The 24,109-nt window shown below is 39.6% G+C and overlaps 2 protein-coding genes across 2 annotated transcripts; both read left to right on the top strand.

Moving 5' to 3' along the window:
- The first annotated feature begins 391 nt into the window (after positions 1-391).
- On the top strand, positions 392-7,839 carry LOC121962848 (zona pellucida sperm-binding protein 3-like). Its single transcript, XM_042513155.1, has 11 exons — positions 392-1,007; positions 2,030-2,135; positions 2,545-2,663; positions 2,743-2,861; positions 3,383-3,486; positions 4,155-4,332; positions 5,510-5,627; positions 6,654-6,745; positions 6,859-6,953; positions 7,404-7,541; positions 7,685-7,839. Exons 1-11 carry the CDS (start codon positions 606-608, stop codon positions 7,837-7,839), a joined length of 1,626 nt encoding a protein of 541 aa, XP_042369089.1. The 5' UTR covers positions 392-605.
- Positions 7,840-12,062: 4,223 nt separating this feature from the next.
- Positions 12,063-23,286, top strand: abcb6a (ATP-binding cassette, sub-family B (MDR/TAP), member 6a). The gene is made up of 20 exons (XM_042513275.1): positions 12,063-12,335; positions 13,218-13,741; positions 15,074-15,214; positions 15,340-15,529; positions 16,293-16,385; positions 16,850-17,042; positions 17,126-17,247; positions 17,337-17,446; positions 17,549-17,614; positions 18,208-18,333; positions 18,566-18,642; positions 19,190-19,253; positions 19,351-19,436; positions 19,969-20,026; positions 20,129-20,233; positions 20,574-20,748; positions 21,247-21,359; positions 21,515-21,609; positions 21,703-21,771; positions 21,855-23,286. The coding sequence occupies exons 2-20, from the start codon at positions 13,226-13,228 to the stop codon at positions 22,003-22,005; spliced, it is 2,550 nt and encodes an 849-aa protein (XP_042369209.1). The 5' UTR covers positions 12,063-12,335; positions 13,218-13,225; the 3' UTR covers positions 22,006-23,286.
- The last annotated feature ends 823 nt before the right edge of the window (positions 23,287-24,109 follow it).

Raw genomic sequence — 24,109 nt, 5'->3', positions numbered from 1 at the left:
CAGAGGATGATCATAAATCTCCACTTTATGACTGACTGCTGAACTCTGCAGACTGCTGACCGTATAGCCTTGACATTCAAGAGCATGCGGTGTGAAAAAAAAACCAACTCCCTGAAAGCGTTGATTGATTTGTCTCATGGGGGCAGTGAAAGCCACTCACTGTTAGGGTCAGGCTTGTTCCTGTTTATAAAAGTCTTTGTTCATTACCATCATGACAAGTGGAGATTGAGCAGGAGTTTATCTTTTAAAGAATTTTAAAGAATGCTCAGCAGTTTCTTGCTTTTTCTGTACTATAAATGAAAACAATTGTTGAAATTAAAGATTTGTATAGACAGGGTTGAGGCTGACTTAACAAGCTGTAAATGTAATATTTGAAGTGCACAGCCAAGCAGCTATCATCTTATCTGCAGTTCTCTTTAGTGAAAAGGAAGAGAGAAAAGGAGCGCTTCAAAGACTGTGTCCTCCAGGCTGGAATCCAATCAAGTCATTAGGAGAAGGTGGAGCCCACGCCCAGCTCCCACAACTGAATTTTGGTCAAAGACAAAAGCAGCAGTGCTCTCTGGAAAAAATCACCAAAAACTTAGGTTTTTGTGTGATAAGCTGTAATGGGGTTCAGAGAGGCGGCTTTGTTTGGGTTTGTGCTTCTCCTTTCAGGTGTTAATCTTTGTGCTGCTTCACTAAATTGGTCAAACTTCAGCACCAATGAAACTTTGAATCCACAAGAACAAGTGACAGAAAGCTTACAGCTGCCAAGATCAGCGCAGACAGCAGATCATCAGTCAAACCGCACACAGCACGCTGATCCAGTCCGCTCTCCTGTCACCTATCGGCTCAAGAGCAACCAGCTCAGGAAACAGAAACCACCTCTTGTGCATCAAAACCAACTGGAGGCCAGTAAGTTGACCTCAGAGCAGCTTGAGCCACAAGTAACTGTGCAACCTAAAGAGTTGATAAAGTTGCCGATTCCAGGCCCAGATCTGAACCCACCTGTAAAGCCGGGATCAAAGGTATGACTTCTTTGTGGCATTTTTGATCTTCTGCACCGTTTAAGTCCAGTGTAATTAACCTTTTGGTAAATCTCAGCAAATTGATTTGATCTCTTTCAAAATCATAGGAAGAAGGCGGTGACCATGGAAAGATGAAATGACCCAAAAATTAGCAAGAAATTACCTCTAAAGTAACATTTCTTTGCTGAAAATTTGCTTAAAAAAGACACAAAAGAAAACAAATTAAAAATAAAGAAAAGGAGGTACAAAAAAGGCGAACAAGGATTGGAAAATGTGCTTAAAAATTATAATAATTCTAGAACATAATTTTAAATATAGAGTTGTGATCATTATATGCAGATTTTCCCTGGCTTTTTCTTTTTTTCCAGGACATTTTCCCTTTTTAAGAAAACTTATTTTCCAGCTGCTTCTGCTAATTTTTTGCAATTTGCTGAACATTTCTTGCCAAGTTGCCCATTGCCATATTCTTAAGGTTTAAAATTTGGGCTGTCAAACAGTAAGTTCTTTAAAATCACGATTAATCATATAATTTACTGTTAATCGCAATTAATTACATTTTTTTTTATTATGTGTTTTTGATTTCATTATTTTACATTTCAAAATAGTTTTGAAGTTCATATTGACAATCCAATCCAATTTTTTTTTTATAAAACACATTTCAAAACACCATTTGAAGTGCTGCAAAAAACTGAGTGGAACAAGCATAAAGCGGGCATGTCTGTAAAGGGGAGACTCACAGGAATCCACAGAACCCAATTTCATTCAGATATCTGGAGGTCAGAGGTCAAGAGACTCCATGCTGTTATTTGCATTATTTAGTACCACTTGATTTTTTGAGTCTTCCAGTTTCATATGATGTTAGTGTCATCACAAAACTCAGCCCGGTACAGCCCCGTAAAGATGGGAATTCATGACGATTATGTACAGACCTTAATCACATAAACACGTTAAAGCTGACAGCCCTAGCTTAAATCTTCTGACTGTTGCACAAGAAGGTTTCAAAGGCCTTAATGATATTTCAGGTGCAGATGCTGGTGTTTGAGCAGCGGGTACCTTCAGCGGCCAGCAGTGTGGCAGTGCGTTGTGGGGAAGGCCGGGTCATCATAGAGGTCAAACAGGACTTCCTAGGTAATGGCTGCTGGTTCCTTGTTGGAATTGTTTGTGGGGGCGTTGTTCGCTATGGTACAGGTCCATTTGCCTTCTGCTCTGATGGCTGAAAAAGAAAGAGGCCCAAATTGAAAAATTGAATGGAACGGTGAAGATGGGACACTCAGCACTGATTACTGCAGAATGGTACAGACTATAGACCTGGCGATCAATATTATGTTTCCTTTTATTTCTTCACTCTGAGAAGAAGCATTCTGCATGCCCGACCGGTGCTCCGATGCTGACTTTCAGTGATGCATTAAGAAACCTTTTTATTTGTCCTGTGGCTGAACCTCCACTCGCTGTGAGTGTTATTGACTTGACCAGGAAAAGAAATGGCCTCAGGTAATGGTCCTAATCTAAGCTGCACCTTTTTCCTCTTTGTTCCTAGGAAATGGTCAGCTGATCCATCCAAGCGATCTAACCTTAGGAGGCTGCGCCGCACTGGACGGCGCTCATCATGTCCTGCGGTTTCAGTCAGAGTTACACAGCTGTGGCAGCATGATGACGGTGTGTGGTTCTCTGCCTCCTTTAGAGTCCATCTACTCTGGTGGGCTTTTTTAAGTCACTACAACTGTTTTGTCCTCAGATGACAGAGGAAGCCCTCATCTACTCCTTTACTCTGATGTACGCTCCAAAGCCCATTGGTAACACCTTCATTTTGAGGACCAGCCCTGCTGAGGTGGTAATTGAATGCCAATATCGAAGGTAAAGCCTCATTATTTGGCATTACCCCCCCTTAGTCTGGATATAGGTTTTGAGGCCATCTGCAAGTTTTAAAGTAATTTTATAAACTAAGATTTTAAATACTTTTTCCTTGCAAAAAGTCACAATATTAAATAATTAGGCCATAAAATCACATTTCTGACAGCACAAGATGTAAAAAATAGTTTCCTCCTTGGCTGAGTTGTAACATTAGCTAGCTCAGTGGAACGAGGTGAGCTAGCAGTAGATGCACACTTCCTTCTGTGCAGTGGTGTGGCTGGTTCCTAGATTAGTAAACAGCACTACAGGTAAGAGGGAAAATATGTATTTTGTAATTTGGAAGGAAGTGTTCCTCTACAGGTTTGAACTGATCCTTCAGAAACCATGTTATCTTTTAAATTAACCTCCCAGTGTTATGGTCTCCCCTCTCTAGTGCTGTTTTTCTTGTGAGTGAAGCACACATTCTTCTACCTCAGTGAGCCTCTCTAGTGAAATACCTGTCCTTTCTGTAATTGTCCTCACAGGAGACATTATGTGAGCAGCAGCGCTGTGAGGCCTACCTGGAAGACGTTTGCCTCCAACATGTTAGCAGAACAGCAGCTGCACTTCTCCCTGCGTCTCATGACAGGTGGGGAACACACGTCAAAGAAAGAAAAACACCAGCAACAAACTTGGAGCTGATGTGTTGCAAGTTAAAACTCTGATTTGCACCAGGCGGTTTGGCTAATTTCCCCTGCGACGGGTGTAATTGCAATCACTCAAGGCCTCGCAGACGCTGTGGCGACTGTTAAAGATGCTAAGCAGCGACTTGATAAACACGAGTGGAACTTTTGATGCATGGTGATGAGCTGAAATTACATGCCTCGTAGGCTGCGGCTGACCTAACAGGGTCACTCGCACAATAAAGTGATCAATAAACAGCTGATTATGCGCTCTAATTAATTCCAGCACTGCAGATTACAACTGCAGCAAGTTGTTTTTGGTTTTAAAAGTGGAGCCGAGCATCTCCTGTGATTTACTTCTTGTAAAATTTGCATGGACTATATGAAGTTATAAGTTTTAAACTAGTTTTTACATGCACAGACGCTCATCTGTTTCTTCCAGGTTAATGATCTATAATTCATTTATTGCTTCTTTAAAGTACTTTTCTCTTATTGTTACAGTACCTATATGCTATTGACTGCTGCTGCACTGACCCACTCTCCGCCAAAGGCATAATTTAACTTTCATCTAATCAGATTGATGGCCCCAGCATTACTTTTCCACTTATATTTCTGCTCTTCTGTATTTGATTAGAGGACTGGCAGTCTCAGAGGCCTTCCAATGTTTACTTCCTGAGTGACGTGATGCACATTGAAGCCGCGGTCCTTCAGGGTCACCACGTTCCACTGAGGGTGTATGCGGACAGCTGTGTGGCTACTGCGAGCCCCGATCCCAATTCTGAACCCAGATACCCCTTCATCAACAATCACGGGTGAGACACTGCAGATTTAAACATTCAAGTCATCTAAAAAAAAGTCAGTCATAATAATCAAGATTTAGATTAGGTTGTATATCATACTGTACATATTAAAGGGATACTTCAGATTTTTTGAATTGGGGTTGTATGAGGTACTTATCCACAGACAGTATGTTACTTACAGTAGATGTAGGAGTTGGCGTCACAATAGCTCTGGATAAACACCATGGCTGCAGCTGGAGAGAGACAGAAATTATTGTTTTTAGAGATACAGTACAACAATAATTACAAGGACATTTTAGATATTTTAAAGTGGGGTTGTATGGGATATTTGTCCACAGTCATTACATTACATAAGGTAGATGTCAGTCTATATGCCCCCATTTTGGAGAAGCAAGCTGGAGGCCAACATGGAAATTAAGCAGTGCGCTGCTGTGGATACGGGTCAGCAACAAAACGATTTTAGCTACTTAAAAAAAAGTTCCATCTAAAATAAAAAGCAATACCACGTTATGTGTACGCTATATTTAGAATATTTTCAGTACTCTACATTACCTTCACACAGTGATTTCAAATGGCAAAGATAAGGCATTATGTCACTCTCTCCAGAGCCAGACTCCATCGAGAAAAACAGTGATTTAACATCACTGAAAACAGGAGCTGCTGGTCTACCACTGCCTTCATACATTGTTTTGTTTGTGTTTAAAAGGGTTAATTTCATTTACCAAAGTCACACAAATAGTAAAACTAACCAACTGATAAAGGCAGCTACAGACCAGCGACTACTGTCCATTTTGTAAATGCAGTCTGGTTGCTTTGACGAGAGCATAGATGGAGAGCTGAAGCCGATCCTGTCTGAACTGGCTATCTGACAACAGTGAAATTACTTTCAATATAGTGTGAACTTAAATTGGTATTCATTTTTTTATAGGTGTGACTTTTCTCAGTTGCTTAAAATGCACTTTGTTGCTGGCCCCCATCCGCAGCAGTGCATTGTTTCATAGCTTTTATGTGGTACTCTGGCCTACTTGAACAAACTTGGGGTTTGCTGACTGACATCTACTGTATGTAATACACTGACTATGTATAAGTACTCCATACAACCCCACTTAAAAAAATCTGAGCTATCCCTTTAAGAGCATTTATGTTGGCGTGTGTTTATGATTCCTGTGCCTGCATTTTTCCATTTAAGGTGTTTAAGTGATGCTAAGCTGACAGGAGCCAAGTCTTACTTCATGCAGAGGAGCCAGGAGGATAAACTTCACATCCAGCTGAAAGCCTTCAGGTTCCACCATGATCACAGGAATTCAGTAAGTATGAGACATGTTTATACAATTTAGAACTACTGATCTTGAATCATACGCTCATACATTTGACTTTTCCATCACTTTTTCTATTCTAGCATCACTGTAAAGAAGTGTGTCTTGGTGTGACAAGCCAAAGTGTTACTTTAACATTTTTTTCAGCTGTTCTGTTAGTCTCTTATGTGCTAAGTTGGCACGTAATATACACATTAGTAAGTGTTGTTTGAAGGCCATAATAGCCTCAGTTCGAATAGTTTCCAGCTGAGGAAATGAAAGCCCTCTCAGGTGACATCAAACTGAGAAACTGAGCCAGTATCAACTCCGAAAACCTCTTTGTGCATCTGTACAATCAGAGCTTTGGCTGAATCTTTACTTTAACTTTGACTGTTTTCCCAAATAGGAAATTCAGCTCCCAGATACAACAGACTGCTTTGAAAACCGTTCATAAAAACCTGTATGTTTACTGAGCTTCGGTGCAAAACAAACAAAAAAACTCTATTTGCACATATAACGGTTACATAAATATATATCAGACCCAAAGAGATGAAGAAAAAGAATGTCAAACACTATGTTTTCAGCAGCAGTTACAGAAGTTATACTTATTTCTACATTCGGAAAGGTTTAATGACAGGGTTTCTATGCAGTAGGGTGAGGTATAGAATTTGATTTTAGTCATTTCTAGGTCTGGTGAGGTATGGAAAGAAAGAAAAGAGGGAATGAAAGACATATACACATTTCCAGACTATTGCTCTTATTCCATTTTCTGAAATATGAAATTAAAAATGTCTTGGGAGGAAACATCTGACAGCAAAATTTATGTTGGAGCATGGGTGGAATATGGGTGAAAGGTACACTGAGCACAGATATGCAAAGGGCCCCACCACCTCTCCTACATAAAAGAAAGACAGTGGTAGTTTTGTGGCTTTTTGTAGTCATTTGGGTTTCTTTGAGGCAATTTCATGTCTTATTATAGTAATTTTGTATTTGGTGTTGTTAATACTGTTGTTAATCTGTTTGTTAATGTCCTCAAAGCTCTACATCACATGTCACCTGAAAGCAACAAAAGCCTCTGTTGCCATCAACTCAAAACACAAGGCGTGTTCATTCCTGACTGAAGCCAACAGGTGACTGTTTATTTGTTAATTTCAGTCTCTTTGTGTTGTTTAAGTTTTTCAGCGTTACCACGACTCCAATTCTATAACATTTACTTAGCCTCTGTGTTCTTGTCTCTGGACAGATGGGTGGCATCAGGTGGAGACAATAAGGTGTGTGACTGCTGTGAGACCAGCTGCAGTGAGCAGAGACAGAAAAGAAGCCTTGCAGCAGATGCTGGTACAGTTTACAGAAACGACACTACGTTACACTCAGGGATGAATCCTGAACATCTGACCCAGGGGAGACATTTTGGTGCCATCTTCACTGCTGCTATTTGTCAGTGCAAAATTTATCACAAAAAGGTATTTTTCTGTCCATCTGAATGGTTCTGAAGCAGCAAGGCTAATCCAATCCTATTAGGAATTAACCCAAATGATTGCCAGCAACAAGGAGTGAAATATAATCAGCCACAAACAAGCGGAGGTTGCACTCATATTTAGACAAGCTAACTTGACTTCATTTGGCACACATGCTGTTTAGAGGATTGATTTTGATCCCTTTTTAATTCACCAACCAATCAGTCGTATCGTAAATGGTTGAATCACCTGCCTAAGTGTGCTTAGTAGATTTTTTCTTTTTCTTTTTTTCTTTTTAATTCTCCATCCTGCCAATATTGGACTCCTCCAGATCTGTGGTGGGAGGGGACGGCAGCTCTGGGCCCCATCCTGCTCGAGGACGACATCCTGCCGCAGGAGCTGACTGAGCTGTCCACACTTCATTTAAAACAAGATTCTGTGCTACGAACACGTGAAGTGACTCAAGCAGGTAAAACCTGTGGTTTTCACACATGCAAAAACATAACTGGAAAAGCATTCAAATCCACCTGCACTCTTCTGTTAATTAAGCTAAATGATGTAACTAATGGAGCCTATGATGTGTGTCTTCTGCTCCCCACCCTCCCTACCCAGCCTCCTATTCATCAGTCGTTGTGCTGTGTGGAGTGGGTGCAGCACTGGCTCTTGTGCTGCTAGTTTTCATGGGTGCTGTCATTTGCAGCAGGCAACACAAACAGACCGGACACTTTGTTTGTACTTGGCCTAAGACAATAAAAAATTTAGAATAAGCCTTATTTTGTTTTATTCTTCTATTTTGACATTTTATTAAAATCTAGTCAACTGACTTTTCTTTGCCAGCGATTGCCATTACTAGAGGCATTATGTCTTTGGCTTGTCCGTGAAATTCTCATACCACTCTACAAAAATACTCCGTTACAAGCAGAAATCCTGCATTGAGACTGGTACTTAAGTAAAAGTAAGTATAAGCAGGAAAATGTATTTAGTTTGAAAAGTACTCAATGTATAAACATTTTTAAAAAGAAAAACCAAAAAACACATTGCCACAACTTTTAAAAATAGACAAAAAATCCCTCAATTTCAGAACTGTTAAAAAAAATAATAATTAAAAGCCACCCCCCCCCCCCCCCGCCCAAAAAAAACAAAAAATACAAAAAAAAACACCCCAAAACTCAAATTATATTTTTAAAAAATATATATAGAAAAAGAAAAGATTAGCAAAACACTGATTGTTTTTAGAGCTAAACTAACAGTGTTTCTGTGCAGGGGATCATAAAATTTGGTTGCATCTGTACAGTATGTTGCTCTCTATAGTATATTCCAGGTTAAGTGTTATGAGCTTGCCTGGGTTAAAAGGGGTTAAGTTGTGGTGTCCAGCCTTGCAGAAAATGATCTGGTAATAAAATGTATGCTGTGTACACAAAGAGGGGCTGTATATTGCTCTATTAATCAGCGCGATTTAACACCAGACGGAGTTTTACACTGTTTTTGAGGCACAATGCAATAAAGTAATACTTTGCTGGATGTGGTTAAGGTTTTCATAACATACAGGGGCGTGACTAGAAAGTTTACAATGGGGGAGCAAGGTGGGGGTGGCCAGTCAGCAACCTTTATATATAGATATTAGTGTGAATATACTACACAACAAGACAAGAAAAGCACAAGCTGTGAAATGACCAAAGTGCTATGCTTAATTCATGCTTGGATGATTTGTATGGTTAATTTTTCCGGGAGCCTGCAGCTAGTCCAGCCCTGATCTCAGGGAGCTAATTTAATACACACCATTTCCACCGAGCTGCCATGTAATTCACTTTAGCTGCATGAGATTTTTCCATCTTTGTTCTAATCCACATCTAAAACAAAGAAAACCATCACAGAAAAACAAAAGAAATGAAAGGCAGAGCACTGTTGGCTCTGCGCTGCGCGCTAAAACATAAAATACCATCCCGGTAACAATAGTCATATTTCAGCTTTGGGCCATTTTCGGCTTTTCCCTTTAATTCACCCCCTCCAGCTTTCCGCCAGTGGCAGAGTATTCGTGAAATGGGGCTCATCATGAACTGTTGCTCACAAGCCCAGGAAGACGAATAGACATAATTAAAAAGCCCATAAAGGCGAGAGCAGGGGCTTTTATTACAGTAATATGTGAAGGCCTTGGTTTAATGGGGTGTTTGTTCCCGTGTGCAGGGCTGACGGCCACGCTAGTTTACTGCTGGAGCGACGCTGACCCCCCTCCCCATCTGCACCACACTAGAGGCTAATAAAAAGCCATACCTAACGACACACTAGCGAGAAGCATGACAGCGAAAAAGCATGCACACTCAGAGGCACAGTGATAGACACACACCCACAAGGCTCGCCCTAAAAAGAGTCATTGAGGATGTTGGGATGGGGTTTTATTGTGATTTTTAGATGGAGCAGACAGAATGGAGAAAAACAAAGAGACGAAAACAAGCAAGTATCGGCCATTAGGTGCTGTGCAAATGCTTTGGTCTAACAGGGTGAGGAAGGATGATTTTCTCAACACTCACTAGTGAACACATCTGACAGTTTAAAGATGCATTCACTGATTATTTGGTCATCTGGTGGGGGCAGAACAAGCTAAAAAGATTTAGTGAGATTTTGTGTCTCTTTGTAGTTCCTTTGTATTCCTTTGTTGTCATTTATTTTTGAAGATCAATCTGATTTTGGTATATTTGTGTCTTGTTTTTGGTCATTTCGTTGTCTTTTCCATTGCATCTATTTGTGGTCATTTTGAGTCTCTTCCTAGTCGATTAATTTGAGTAATATTTTGTTGGTAAAGGGGGCCTGTGACTCTTTGGGGAGCAGTAATACATCCATAGTGATTCCCCATAGAGTCCAGTTTTTATTCAGATATCTTGAGATGTGAGTTCAAGGAACCTTTTTGGCTATGATAGATGTTCCCTTGCCAAAATTTAGCCAAAATTTGGAGAGTTATTTAGATGAGCCCTTGTATAGGAGTGGCTATGGCCTCCCCAGCCACCCTTGGAGGCAACCCTGTATCGTCTATATACCGTCTGTCTGGTACCTTTTCTCATATTAAAGGTAGCAAAGGTCATCTGCCAGAGGTAAAAACTGTATTCACAAAGCCCAATCCATCAGTGAATACTACATTCAGCAGCAGCGAAAGCTTTATTGATCGCCCTCAGTACTAATGAGATTGGACGCAGCATTCCTAACACCACCAGTATTCTTTTCTCACTAAATCAAGGGATTAGATTGGCATACACATCCGTCTTATCCCCGCCTGCTACCATCCATATGTGTCAGGCAGCCTCAAGCAGACAAAGAGGCATAAATGAGAATGAGAGAAAAGGTGGGATTGAATACAATAAAAGACACACCTAAAGGACTTATAGGGCTCCGGCTGAGTCCGTACGCTGAGGTAGAGACGCCCACAAAAGGGGAGAGAGATGAGGGTTGTGATGGGCAGGCCATCACATCCACTGGGAGACAAAAGAGCCGGGTGACAAGCAGCCGATGGACAGAAGGTCTATTTCCACTCACACAAAAGAGCCGGGGAGATGAAGCAGATTAGCAGCTCTTTATGCCCATTGTGAAGGCTCTAAATGATAAGATTTTCCCCCTTTTTTCCATCCCGGCCTGTGTGTGTGCATGAGACTCCACAAGCTCTTTCTGTTTAACTCCATTAGGATACGCTTCCCATTTTTTCTTCTTTCATATGCAGGTACACACACATTTTCTGAGTAGTCTTTTATTCCCCCCTCATAGAAAGGACAGAAGCACCAGATGGCTTTTTGAGTCACTTCCTGTCTTTCTACTAAACCATGAAATTTTTAACTTTAACCATCTCCTAACTTTCTTTTTATGCTCCTTTAACTTGAACATGATTATCTTCAGTGGTAAACAAACACAGGCACACACCCACAAACAGTGGTCTAAACATAGCTGTAAAATGACACATTGATAGCAATTAATATCATGATATAGTAATAACTTATTATGCTCCATCTTCACGAGTTGTTTTTTTCTCACCACCTGTGTGTATTGTCATGGAGGTTTTACTAACTGTTTCATACTGAACTCAGTGGTTTCCTCTGATAATACCTTAGTGTTCACTGCCATCTACTGATCATTTTGTAACATTGCAAGTGGCCTGAGAATCATTTCTGTCAGTATGTGGACTCTGGGCTGATTCAGGACCAGATCATTTTTGATAATGGGCCAGTGACGGCAGCTGTCACCGCAGTGTTAGTAAAAAGTCACAGTAGGCTATATTATGTCAAAAAATCTGTATAACATTTCTTTTTATTTTTTTAAATAGTTATAGTATGTTGAAAAAAGTGAAAAAGAGTCATGTTGAAAATACTGCAAAAAATAGTCATAGCATAGTATGTTAAATATGCTTCAGAAATAGTATATTTTGTCGAAAAAACTGCAAAAAAGTCAGAATATAGTATGTTGAAAAAACTGCAAAGAAATAGTGATAGAATAGTATGTTGAAAAACATACTATAGCATGTCAAAATCTGCAGAAAATGTCATAATATGTACAAAAAACTGCAAAACATCATAGTATAGCATGAACACAACTCACAGTGTAGGTTGAAACAAATCAAAGTATAGTTTGTCCAAAAACCATGTAAAAAAAGTCATAGAAGTAGACTGATTTTATAGTTTGTTTTTTTTAAGAAAAGATGTAAAAACAAGGAGCAGATTGATGTAGGCTGCAATAAAATTATGATCTGTCAGACCTGATCTACAATACTTTTGTACTTTTACTTGAGTAAAATTGTGACGGCTGACCTTTTACCTATAGTGGAGTATTGAGACAGTGGTAAAGGTACTTATACCTGAGTACAATATCTTAATACTTCTTCTGTCTGTCATTTCTTTTCATGTTGTTTTATGTTTGTCTCCATCCTGCAGGGGGCGCTGAGCGTCAGGCCGTGCAGTCAAACCCTGAGTCAGACTCTGTTGCGTAAAGCGTCGATTGCCGAGTCATGGATGGGTGTTGTTTAACATGCGCGCAACAAGGACAGCAGCCGTGACAACATGAGCATACACACGTTTAGATGTTAGACATACACCGGCGATGTCTCACACCTGTCCGTCACGTTATAAAGTGTAGTTTGAGTTAGAGTTGTGTTAAGCCGACTAAGCTAACTAGCGGCTAACGTTAGTTTTTAGGGGACTTGCTAGCTTCCCTGGAGTAACCTCTGTTACTGTCAGCTGCAGTGCTGAGGTGACTGTGAAGTGGAGAGCGACCAAATAAGGCAAATAAGGTAATGTTACAACTACTACACTACAACTGTTACGTTATGTGTGTAGCCTCTTAAATACATGCTGATCTCTAATTTCTGCTTGTTGTGCCCTTAGCATCTCAATGTGAATGGTGTGGTGTGTGCTAACAGTTTATAAATTTGTGTGATATTGTTTCTGTAGACTGCTCTTTTGACATTATTAGGTACATTATGGCAATGTGTTACAAATAGGTGGTGGTAATTTATAAGCAGCAGCAGCTAAAGCAGGTGCAGCAGTGAACCATGAGTCAGCAACTTCAGATCTCACTGAGATCCACAGCCTAATAAAGCAAAGCTTAGTAGCCAGCCAAGTTTGTGTTTCAGTCTTGCATTTTAAAGTAATAGTTGATTTATTTATTTTTTTTTTAATGGGGTTGTTTGGGATACAGTAAATGTCAGTTGGTGCACCCTCTGACTGGAGAAGCAGGCTGAAGTCTGACAAGTAAGGTAGACAATGTGCTGCAGTGGATGGTACACCCTAAAAAAGTCCCACCTTGAAAAAAAATCAAAATTAGTTTAAGCATACATTATATAAAGAATATTGTTAGTTTGTGTTATTGTGTGACTTTGGTGAGTCCAAACTAACCCTTTTAAACGCCAAAATCACACAATAACAAACAAACCAACTGAAGAAAGCAGACCAGCAGCTCCTGTGTTCAGCGAGCTAAAATAATGTTTTTCTCAGTGGAGTGATATTAAAAAGAGTGATATAACAGCTTAATTTTTCTTTGGAAATCGCTGTCTGACATTAAGGTAAAGCCGTGAAAATACTCATTTTAGCATACACTTGTGGACAAGTATCCCATACAACCCCACTTTAAAATATTTGAAATGTCCCCTTATCTAATTTCTGTTTCTCTCCAGCTGCAGCCATGGTGTTTATCCAGAGCTACTGCGAAGCCAACTCCTCCATCTCCCACACCTGGGTAGATGAAGGCATCTCCCCCTGCTTCTACTTCACACTCGTTCCCTCCATCCTACTCACCATCGCCTTCTTCCTCGGCACCATCCACTGCATATTCTACCAAAAGTATGGCACAGCAATGGAACCCAAGTTCATCCCACGCTCCCGCCTCTACGGCTTCCAGCAAGTCGTCTCCTTCCTCCTCCTGGTCCAGTTTCTAGGTGGGATGGTGTGGCGGGCTGCCAGCGGAGGAGAGCTCCCAGGCTATGTGGTGCTGTACGGCTGCTTCTCTGCACTGGGCTGGGTTTGGGCTATAGCCCTGCTCAGGGTGGAGAGACGTAGGGTCCTACTGATGGACCGGACAAGGGGACACAGTGCAGCGCTGCTGTTGTTCTGGGCAGTGGCTTTTTCGGCTGAGAATTTGGCCTTCGTCTCCTGGTACAGTCCTCACTGGTGGTGGGGGCTGGAGAACAATCAGCAACAGGTAATTAGATATATTGTTTCACCAATATTTTAGAAACAAGCCCTACTGTGCCACACTCAAGACAATTTTTATACTTTTTTCAGACTAGATTTGATTAACACATGGCACACTGCATATGTCATTGCTTCAATGTTGCCCTCTATACCCAAATGCAGTGTGTTTATGCAGTTTATATCCATTCATATCTAATCAGGATTAAGCTTATTCCTCTAATCTTGTTTCAAAGGTGAGTTATTTATTTTAGATAGGTGTGTCTTCTGAGTCACCTACCACTCGGCTCATAGCTGTGCAGCCTGTCTCTGCAGGTATAACAACATTCAGAAGGCCTAGAAAACATGCACAACACTGGTGGTAGTGAGCGCACCACTACAGCCTGTTTTTTGCTGAGTCATTGCCTTGTTTGACTTTCAGATCCCAACAGCTCCTCTGTTAGCCAGTCAAATCAACAGGCAAAATCTTGCCCCTCCCATGCTAAGTCCGCTGCAGTAGTGTAACTTCCTGGTTGTATTATTGTAAGCATGACTTGCCACTTTTGTTCATTGTATTGCTCCTTAATTTAGAATGTTGCTTTGTAATATGCAATACTTAATTTGATACTTCATTTTCAGTCTAAAGCCAATAATAAATATTTTATCATTTATAGTAGTAACTGTATAAAGATATATTTAAATTACTCGGGGGCTTGGTCATTGTATGTTCTTTTGTTTGTATTTGTATGACTACAGTTCTATATTTAATATTTTAAAAGGAACTGTGTTTCTTTTTATGTTACTAAGAAGACACCTCAGAAGATGGGTTAGTTGCAATAAATAAATGAATTAAAATAACTTATATTTTGTTTAACTCAAGGAACTTTCTATGGCATTTCAATTTTTTTGCTGCACTAAATTTTGTGAACTGTTACACCCCTAATATAAACAACACATCTAATGAGGTCAGTAGTTTGTTCATTAGTTTTTTTTTCTAACAATGTCTTCATTGATTTTCATTGTGCGTACACTAGCATTATAATGCAATATATTTCCGTGCATTTATAGCCATAATCATTGCAAAACATATCAAAATATCAATCATACGACACTGACAAAAGAAAGATAAATCTTACATGGTCAAAAAATCTGAAATTTTGCAGATTTTGTTCCAGGTGTTATTTAAATGTCCTCTCTTCAGTCTGCCCTTAATGCATCATCAAATTCAGTGATCAGATTATTCATTTTATCTTACACAGCTGCATTATGAGCTTTAAATTGGCATCTCTCTGCTGTCGCACACTGATAAACTGGGATGCTATATCCGTACTAATCTGTTTTTGATTGCCTATAAACCCCTCAGGTGCAGTTTGGGTTGTGGCTGATGCGCTACATCGGCACTGGGCTGCTCTTCTTCATTGGTCTCAAAGCTCCTGGGTTGCCACGGAGACCATACATGCTCCTCATAAATGAAGATGAGCGGGATGTCGAGAACAGTGGACAGGTAGTGATGCACAAATTGCACTTGCAAGTTTCCCCGTGGCAACAAAGTTTCACATCTCAGACACGATTCTGCTGTTACACACTGAGAAACTCTGTGTTAAGTATTAATGTGTTTCTGTGTCTCAGAGCCTTTTGGGCAGAACAGAAGAGAATCAGTCTACCTGGCAGGGTTTCAGGAAGAAAGTCCGCATCCTTGTTCCCTACATGTGGCCTCGGGGCAACATCCTCCTCCAGCTGCTGGTTCTTTTCTGTTTGACGCTGCTAGGAGTAGAGAGAGCTATTAATGTCTTTGTACCCATTTACTACAAAAATATCGGTGAGCAACACAGATTTTTTTTACCTAACCCTGTACACTGAAAAGCTCGTTTATTTCAGAGCTGCTTCTCATGTTAAATGGTCCATTCCTGAAACAAGATTTAGCCACAAGCTAATAGTGTGATAGTGTAAAGTCTCAAGAGCAACATTAAAATTGCCTTAATTTTTTTCAAAAACAAGGAAAGAAAGCAATGAGCAATAAAAAAAGCACCTAAAAATTGCAAAAACTAGTTTAAGTATAAGAAACTTAACTGAAAATGTGTTTTAAAAGAAAGAAAGAAAGAAAGAAAGAAAGAAAATTAAACATCAACAACAAAACAAACGCAAAAAAAGAAAAAGTACTGAAAGACAGACAGGTAGACATCTACCAAGCCTTTGAAAATTATTCTTGAATCTAATCATTTCTTGCAATTTATGGAACATTTCTTGCAAAGTTGCTCATAGCCTTTTTTTCTATGTTTTTGAAAAAAATCGCACCAGTTTGCTCAGGTTTCAAAGGGTTAAGCATGCCAAAAAATAATATACACTTCGTGGCTTGCAGACACACTCATTGAGTCGTTGTGTGAAGTGTGAAAATTGAGCCATCTTTCTCTTGATGGTTCAGTGGCTCCAGAGGCCCAAAGAGAGGAGTATGAAATACCTTGTTGTCTGAAAACACCTTTTGAATTTTAATTTCTCATTTATTGTAGTGTTTATCAACTTTAACTTCAAGCCAAATACCCGACTGTCTGTCTTTTTCTCATTTACCTTTGTCCCTCTCTCAGTGAATGAACTGACTGACCACAGCAGCTGGAACACTCTGGCTACTACAGTGTGTATTTATGTCCTGCTCAAGTTCATGCAGGGCGGCGGGGCAGGTAGGACCAACACAAATCCTCTACAAGTGATCCTACACATTGACGTTCTGTCTCCGATCACATTTCAGATGACGGTTCAGGCCTGTCACAATAATTACTTTTGTTGCACAATATATTGTCCCAAAAATAATAGTGATAATGATACTTTTATCATTTTGAAACCATTTTGTGCCCAATTTATGCTACTGATATAAAAAAAAGATACAGTAGGAGTTTCTAAGAGCAATGAACTTTTAAACAAGCAGTTTGCTGGTGGATTTACAGAGTTGAGGACAAAGTTGTTAGTGCATAAAGACTTTTTGGCTCGCTGAAAGATTTTGGTGCTCAAAGGTCACTGTGACATTGTGCAAAATGACTGAGATTGTGTCTATTTATCGCACAATACATCAACAATGTTATGATGACAGACCTACTAGTGATAAAACCTGTCTGACACCTTCACCATTATCTCCTCCTCTTCCCAGGTGCCTCAGGTTTTGTCAGCAACCTGCGCTCTTTCTTGTGGATCAAAGTGCAGCAGTTCACAAACCGTGTGGTTCAAGTGCGTCTGTTCGCCCACTTGCACTCACTCTCTTTGCGCTGGCACCTGGGCCGCAAAACCGGCGATGTGCTGAGAAGCATCGATCGCGGTACCTCCTCCATTAACAGCCTGCTCAGGTGAGACAGGATTTTCACTAAAAATGTACTCTTATTTTGAATTTGAAGAGAATTGACTCAACTCCCCTTTCTTTCCCCCCTAGTTACATAGTGTTCAGCATCTTCCCAACCATCGCTGATATCGTCATCTCCATCATCTACTTTGTCACTTATTTCAATGCCTGGTTTGGCCTCATTATCTTCGTCTGCATGGCCCTGTACCTCAGTGAGTAGTGACAAAAGCTATTAAAAATTTAGATAAACGCTCAGATTTTACATGAAATATTTTTTAATGCCTGATAATATCTTCCTCAGCTCTGACCATCATCATCACTGAATGGAGAACTAAGTACAGACGAGACATGAATCTGCAGGATAACAACGCCAAGTCCAAAGCTGTGGACTCCTTGTTGAACTTTGAGACGGTACGTAAAAAACATTTTCTTGTCCGTCTACGTTTTGGTTCACTAAGAAGTTATGCGATGTTTTATTTCGCTAATTTTATTTGTATTCTGTCCATTCAACAGGTGAAATACTACAACGCAGAGAACTATGAAGTCGGCCGTTTTGAGGATGCCATCTTAAAATATCAGGTGAGTCAGAGGTACACACACAGTTGTCCAGTTTGACGCTACTGCTGGTCTACACTGAGCCAAGAAGACATTACTTGGCAACATGTTAGATTATGACATGATGCTAATAATTTTGTTATTGCAGGTAAAACAACAGAATTTTTTGACTGAAAAACTTAAACCAAATATTGTAAACATCATCACTTTGAAATGACATCTTGAAAAATCGTATAGATTTATAGATTCTATCGATCTATAGATATTTATAGATAGTGTACAGATTGGTTTCATGCTGACCCAATCACAAGCAATGTGACGTTAATTAATTGCTAGTAATTGTGTCTCAGTTCAAGCAACTGATTGCAGCCAAACAACATTTCTCTCACTCAGCTTGAATGTATTTTGACTGTTAACTGTCTTGAATTGAAGGTGTGTTGCTTTAAAGTTGTGTGTCTTCATTAAAGGTTCTTTTGTTATTGTCAATTGTAACAGACCTCTGACTTTGATTAATGTCCAGTAATACGTATGTGGACACCTATAAGTTTTTCCATTATTAGAATGTTTAGTAATCCCATACAGGCATGCATCTAATGGTCCTTCTCTCTTGTTTTTAGGTGTCGGAGTGGAAAACCCAGGCGTCCCTGGCTTTCCTCAACCAAACACAGAACGTAATCATCGGATCAGGCCTGCTGGCCGGCTCCCTGCTCTGCGCCTACTTTGTGACTGAAGGAAAGTTTCAGGTACCAGTCACACTAACATACTTTTTATGATCCTGAAAGTGACGTTTCATGACACCAGTATAAGTCCAAAATATATATTTTCTATATTCTGCAGTCTCTATTAGAACCACCTCTTTTAAACTGAACGCTAATTTCTTTATAAAATGTATGTTTTACTGATCAAACTATGAAGAATAACAGTGATACTTTGAGTTGTCCCCTTCAGTTTGAAAAAAAAATCCTCTCATCCTAGGTTGGAGATTTTGTTCTCTTTGGTACCTACATCATCCAGTTGTACACCCCCCTCAACTGGTTTGGGACCTACTACAGGTAAAAAGAGGCAGAAACTTTTTGTTGGTTAACATTGTGGTTAACTATAGCAAAGTGGAGATTGGTCTGCTATAGGATCCATACATATGCTGCATTTTTGCACCCTCAGATTCATTGATTTTCGATGAAGACGCAGGCAAGGCGCACTTAAAAGCCAGAGCAACACTGTGGCATCACACAAGGTTGTTCAATGTTCACATGTTCAATGTTCACAAGGGCCTATTTTTCCCTGAGATGCACAAAACTCAACTTTTAGAAGCAACAAATCGTGTGACAAGTGAAGACCAATTACAGCAGCAGACATTTTTCCTTTCAAACATAAAAATCAGCCTGTGGGAGATATGGAGGAGAAGTTCGATCATTTTACTGCAAGGCTATCCAAAGCTTTATGATCTGCCCTGCTGACAATATTTTAGGTCTAATACATACTTAAAAAAACAACGCCTGGTTGAAGATCAGCTACAAACTCGGGCTATGTATGAGCTATGGGGTATGTAAGGTATAATATGATGCTGGTTATAGTTCTTCTTTTTTTCTATTTTTACAGAATGATCCAGAATTCTTTCATTGACATGGAGAGCATGTTCAAACTTTTTGAAGAGGAGGAAGAGGTAATTTTAAAACTGACAAATCCTTGTTATTGTTCTCACCTGAAGCGTTAAATGAGATGCTCTTTTTAATCTGTTCTGTATTTGTTCTTTCGTGCAGGTGAAAGATGAAGTAAATGCAGGGAGTCTGCTCTACAGGCAGGGAAAAGTGGAGTTTGAGAATGTCTACTTCAGCTACACAAATGGGTTGGTTCACATTTAATTTGATAGCCTGGTTAACCCTTTGAAACCTTGGTGAATTGGCCTGATTTCTCTCAAAAACATGGGCAGAAGGTACTGAGCAACTAAAGAAGAAATTACCCAAAAATTTGCAAGAAATTAGAAAAAAATCAAATGAAATGGAAAATGTTCTTAGAAGTTATAACAATTATGTAACAAGATTTTAAATATGTTTATGATTTTTGATAAGTGTATATTTATTTTTTTCCCTAGCTAGATTTTCCCACACATTTTTTCCTAGCTTTATAAAAATAATTTTCTAACTCAACTAATTTCTTGCAAGTTGTGAAACATTTCTTACCAACTTTCTTATTAGCATTTTCCCCATGCTATTTGAAAGGAATCAAACCAGTTTGATTTCATGGTTCAAAAGTTTAAACACTTGTAAAAGGCGTCTGAAAGCAGCACAAGAAAACTGATGTCGCTCCATGTTTCAAAGGGTTAAACTAACACGTGGAGGAGTTTTATTTTACAATAAGATTTCCTCTCTGTTTTACAGCAAGGAGATTCTCAGGGATGTTTCTTTCACTGTCCTTCCGGGACAGACAGTTGCTCTGGTAAGAGACAGCTTTAATTCAAAATGAGATTTACTCACTCATCCAGGTAAAGTGCCTGTGTTGTGTTTGTACTGAGCTGTAATCTCCTCTTAATCTGCCCAGGTGGGACCATCAGGCTCCGGGAAGAGCACCATCATTCGACTCCTCTTCCGTTTCTATGACGTTCAGGGAGGATGCATCAGCATCGATGGGCAGGATATATCAAAAGTAAATGTTTGGCTCCAGATGGAGTACATGGCAACATAATTCCAAATGAGCATACAGTAATAAAAGCACAGTGACAGAACAAAGGATGGTTTAATCTAGCGCCACCAGTGCTAACCAGCAACTGAACATATGCATTAAAGGCACTGCACCTTTCATGTGCAAATGAAGTCATCAAACTGCTATAAGCATAAATAAGTCCCTCGTTATGTTGCTCTTGAGATTGCCGAGAGCAATGAAAGCACAAACTACACTGCCTGTAATATAGCTGCATGTATGCGACTGTGACTGTTCACAGGCACAGACTGAGCCAGTAATTACTGTCTTTATTGTCCCTCCTCAGGTGAAGCAGACGTCTCTGCGAGCTCATATCGGAGTGGTTCCCCAGGATACCGTGCTCTTTAACGACACCATCAGGGATAATATCCGCTACGGCCGCATCTCTGCCACTGACCAGGAGGTGGAAGAGGCTGCTTTAGCTGCTGATATACATGATAAAATCATGACCTTCCCTGAAGGTAACCTTTAGATTAAAGTGACAGTTGGTAACTTTTATTAAAATAACTTTCGTCATATTTGCTGAAAATGTAAGTATTTCTTGACACGAGACAGATAATCTGTGGACAAAATCACGTTCGTCCTCCTCCTCATAGTGCTTCTAATGGCATTTGCAAGAATCTGCCACAACTGTCTGAAAACAACCAATCTCCAAAGCTCCAAAAATCTACAAATGCCATTAGAAGCACTAGGAGGAGCCACACCTAACCTTTCAAAGATTATCTGTCTCATCATCTGAATATAGTGACAGATTCAGCAAATATGACAAAAAGCTTTTTCCTAAAAGTTACTAGCGACAGCTTTAACCTCCTCTGCATTTTAACTGATGCATCAAGTAAATAGTGGCTGTTAAAAAAAATGCAACATGAATCCACTAGTAGTTTCTTTGTGCAACAGAGCAACTCTAATATCTCCTCTAACCATTTTTTTAACCACCCACCCATATTTGTCTGTGGCAGGTTATGACACTCAGGTGGGTGAAAGAGGCCTGAAGCTGAGTGGAGGGGAGAAGCAGAGGGTGGCTATTGCCAGAACTATCCTCAAAGCACCACAGATCATCCTGCTTGATGAGGTGAGATTACAAAAAAGAGTGATAATATCTGAGTAGACAAGACAGAAACCAACATATCACTGGTTGATCAACTCTTAATCTCAAGATTGTAGCCTTGTAAAACACTGCCACATTGTTACTGCTGTTATTTCTAAGAAAACAATGTCTCTCTGAAGGCTACATCTGCACTGGACACACAGACAGAACGCAACATCCAGGCTTCATTAGCTAAAGTCTGCGCCAACCGCACAACAGTTGTTGTGGCTCACAGGTAAGAGATGCATGTACTGATTTTTTTTCCTGAAATACCTTAATATTTTTACTTTATGGGTTGTCTGAATTTCTTTTTTTTTTAATATAAAAGGTTGTCCACTATCATCGGAGCAGACCAGATTCTGGTCATCAGCGATGGCCGGATTGCTGAGCGAGGACGGTAAGTGCAGTCAATTGTTGTGAACATCACACTGACGATCCCCTTTTTCACTGAACTCCAAGTGACCCACTTTCTCTCCCAAGACATGAGGAGCTGCTGGACAAGGGAGGCCTGTACGCAGACATGTGGATGAAGCAGCAGCAGGCCCAGGAGTCCGACTCCTCGTCAGACACGGAAGCCAAAGACCGCAAGTCAGAGAAACTGCAGCCACCATCAACGTCTTCAGAACACTGAAAGTATTTTTTGTTGTTGTTTTGTTTTAATGGAAACTCTACATGTTTTTCAGTATTGTCAAACTGAATGTGCAATGGCAGGTCAGGGAGCAAAGGGAAGGTGCCTTAAACGGAGGAGGTGACGTACCAAAATACATATGTTTTATGCCCCATTGAATAACTTGTAATTATGGCCAATGATTTTATGTAGGAACGGGTCAAAATGATCAAATTATTACTAAGTCATAAAAGCAGACATGAATATTAATTCATTTTAAACCCTTTATAATGAAATTTGAGAATGGAACATAGTGCAGTTGTCACATGCCTTCATTCGGATGACGCCCTGAGTATTTTAGCGCCTGAACTTGTTTTGAGAATATTAGTTTTGTAAGCACTCTTGCCACCTTTTTAACATTGTCTTTATTTTTTTATATTAAACATTGACTTTTAGTGCTGTCTGCTGAAAACAAAACAAGCATTTTCTGAATAATCGAAAAACAATTATTTAAAGGCAAGTTGTAAGAAATATGGGAATTTAAAAAACACTCTAGAGTCAACACTGCATCTTGTGAAATTGAGGGGCTACTCGCTCTGTTGTCCACTACATAGTATCATATGAATGACAATAGCTCGGTATAAAAGCTGTCAGGGATTTTATTAGGCTTTATTTTAGTTTTTATATTTTTTGTAGTCTGTTCATGAGCTCTGCTGTTATTTAAAGTGTTCTTTCTAAATGTGTAAACCTCTGCATATTTTATATTATGAAGGTTAAGCGGGGTGTGCTGCTTGTTTAATGACTGTTTCCTCTAAATTGTTGTAAAAGCTTAATGAATACACAAAAAGTTTTTTTTGTTTTTTTTTCAATTTACATATAAAGCGGTACAATCCATGTCTGCCTGTAGTTGTAAGATAGATGTAATGGAGTCAAGTGATCAGTTAGATCTGCTTTTACTGCATCATAAAGTCAAACTATGAACCTTACAGATAGAAAAGATATACCATCAAATGAAATACCCATTGCAATTATAATACCCACCATTAGTCTCATGTAATGTAATATATAATTGGCTATATACTCAATTTTTGAATAAGAATTTGAAATTGTGACGTTTTATATCTACCTCACAAAAGGTATTGTTCATGATTATTAAATTTTGTAAATATTTTGTTTTGTCTTGTACTTGCATAAAATAAAAGTGATGGGTTTTTTTTTTAATTTTCATGTTTTCCAGTCTAACACTATCACCAGTTCCAGTTCAGTTTTAGTAAAAAATCATGTGAGGGACTGTTTGGTATGTCAATTCATTTTATAATTATTATTTATTTTGGGCCAAATCTTGAGCTGCAATGTAGTCCAAATAAATTTCATATTTATTGTGTTACTTCCTGCCCACATGACCAAATGGCTGCGCGGTCCTAGAATACCAGTGTTGAGTGAGTTCATAATGGGAGGAAATCAACAATCTTGCAGAGTGGTGCACAGAGAACAACCTACTGCTCAACGTCAGCAAAACCAAGGAGCTGATTTTTGATTTTAGAAAGAAGGAGGCACAGACACACACCCCTGTCTCCATCAGCGGAGCTGAGGTGGAGCAGGTAACCAGTTATAGGTTCCCTGGAATTACCATCACTGAGAACCTATCTTGGTCATCACATATTACCAACCAGTTTAAAAAAGCACAGAAAAGGCTCTACTTCCTATGGACGGCTAAATTCCAGAGCAAGATCCTGGTTGACTTCTACAGAGGAGCAATAGAAAGCATACTGACTGAAAACATCACAAATGGTTCATGCACGGCCCAGAACAGGAAGGCTCTACAACGGGTGATTAAACATCACTGGTTCCCATCTACAGATCATCAGTGACCTCGGTGAAGTGAGGTGTCTGCACAGAGATTAAAGCATTTTTGTAAAAAATAACAAATCCACCTTGTAACTTGTACCCTGTGTTGTTTTTTAAAGCCAACAACTAATTTATGGTGGATGGAAGGTTATGCACTTTCACCAAGTCACCCAGGGAGGCTGAGCAACAATTGCTTGATGTCAAAAACTAATCAATTTGGGGATAACCTTGATTCATACAGACATGGTTTACTTTGCACATGAGGCTGTAGGAGCTCACT

This window comes from Plectropomus leopardus, chromosome 24 (genome assembly GCF_008729295.1).
Source record: "Plectropomus leopardus isolate mb chromosome 24, YSFRI_Pleo_2.0, whole genome shotgun sequence".
In the NCBI taxonomy this organism is placed as follows: Eukaryota; Metazoa; Chordata; class Actinopteri; order Perciformes; family Serranidae; genus Plectropomus; species Plectropomus leopardus.
The sequence above is the reverse complement of the archived record's forward strand: the minus strand, read 5'-3'. Positions and strand labels throughout refer to the sequence as shown.

Coding starts and splice junctions, on each gene's coding strand:
- LOC121962848 (XM_042513155.1), top strand. CDS start 606: ATGGGGTTCAGAGAGGCGGCTTTGTTTGGGTTTGTGCTTCTCCTTTCA. Junction 4,333..5,509: donor CCCTTCATCAACAATCACGG/GTGAGACACTGC, acceptor TTTCCATTTAAG/GTGTTTAAGTGATGCTAAGC. Junction 6,954..7,403: donor AAGCCTTGCAGCAGATGCTG/GTACAGTTTACA, acceptor GGACTCCTCCAG/ATCTGTGGTGGGAGGGGACG.
- abcb6a (XM_042513275.1), top strand. CDS start 13,226: ATGGTGTTTATCCAGAGCTACTGCGAAGCCAACTCCTCCATCTCCCAC. Junction 17,248..17,336: donor CTGCATGGCCCTGTACCTCA/GTGAGTAGTGAC, acceptor TATCTTCCTCAG/CTCTGACCATCATCATCACT. Junction 21,772..21,854: donor CGGATTGCTGAGCGAGGACG/GTAAGTGCAGTC, acceptor TTCTCTCCCAAG/ACATGAGGAGCTGCTGGACA.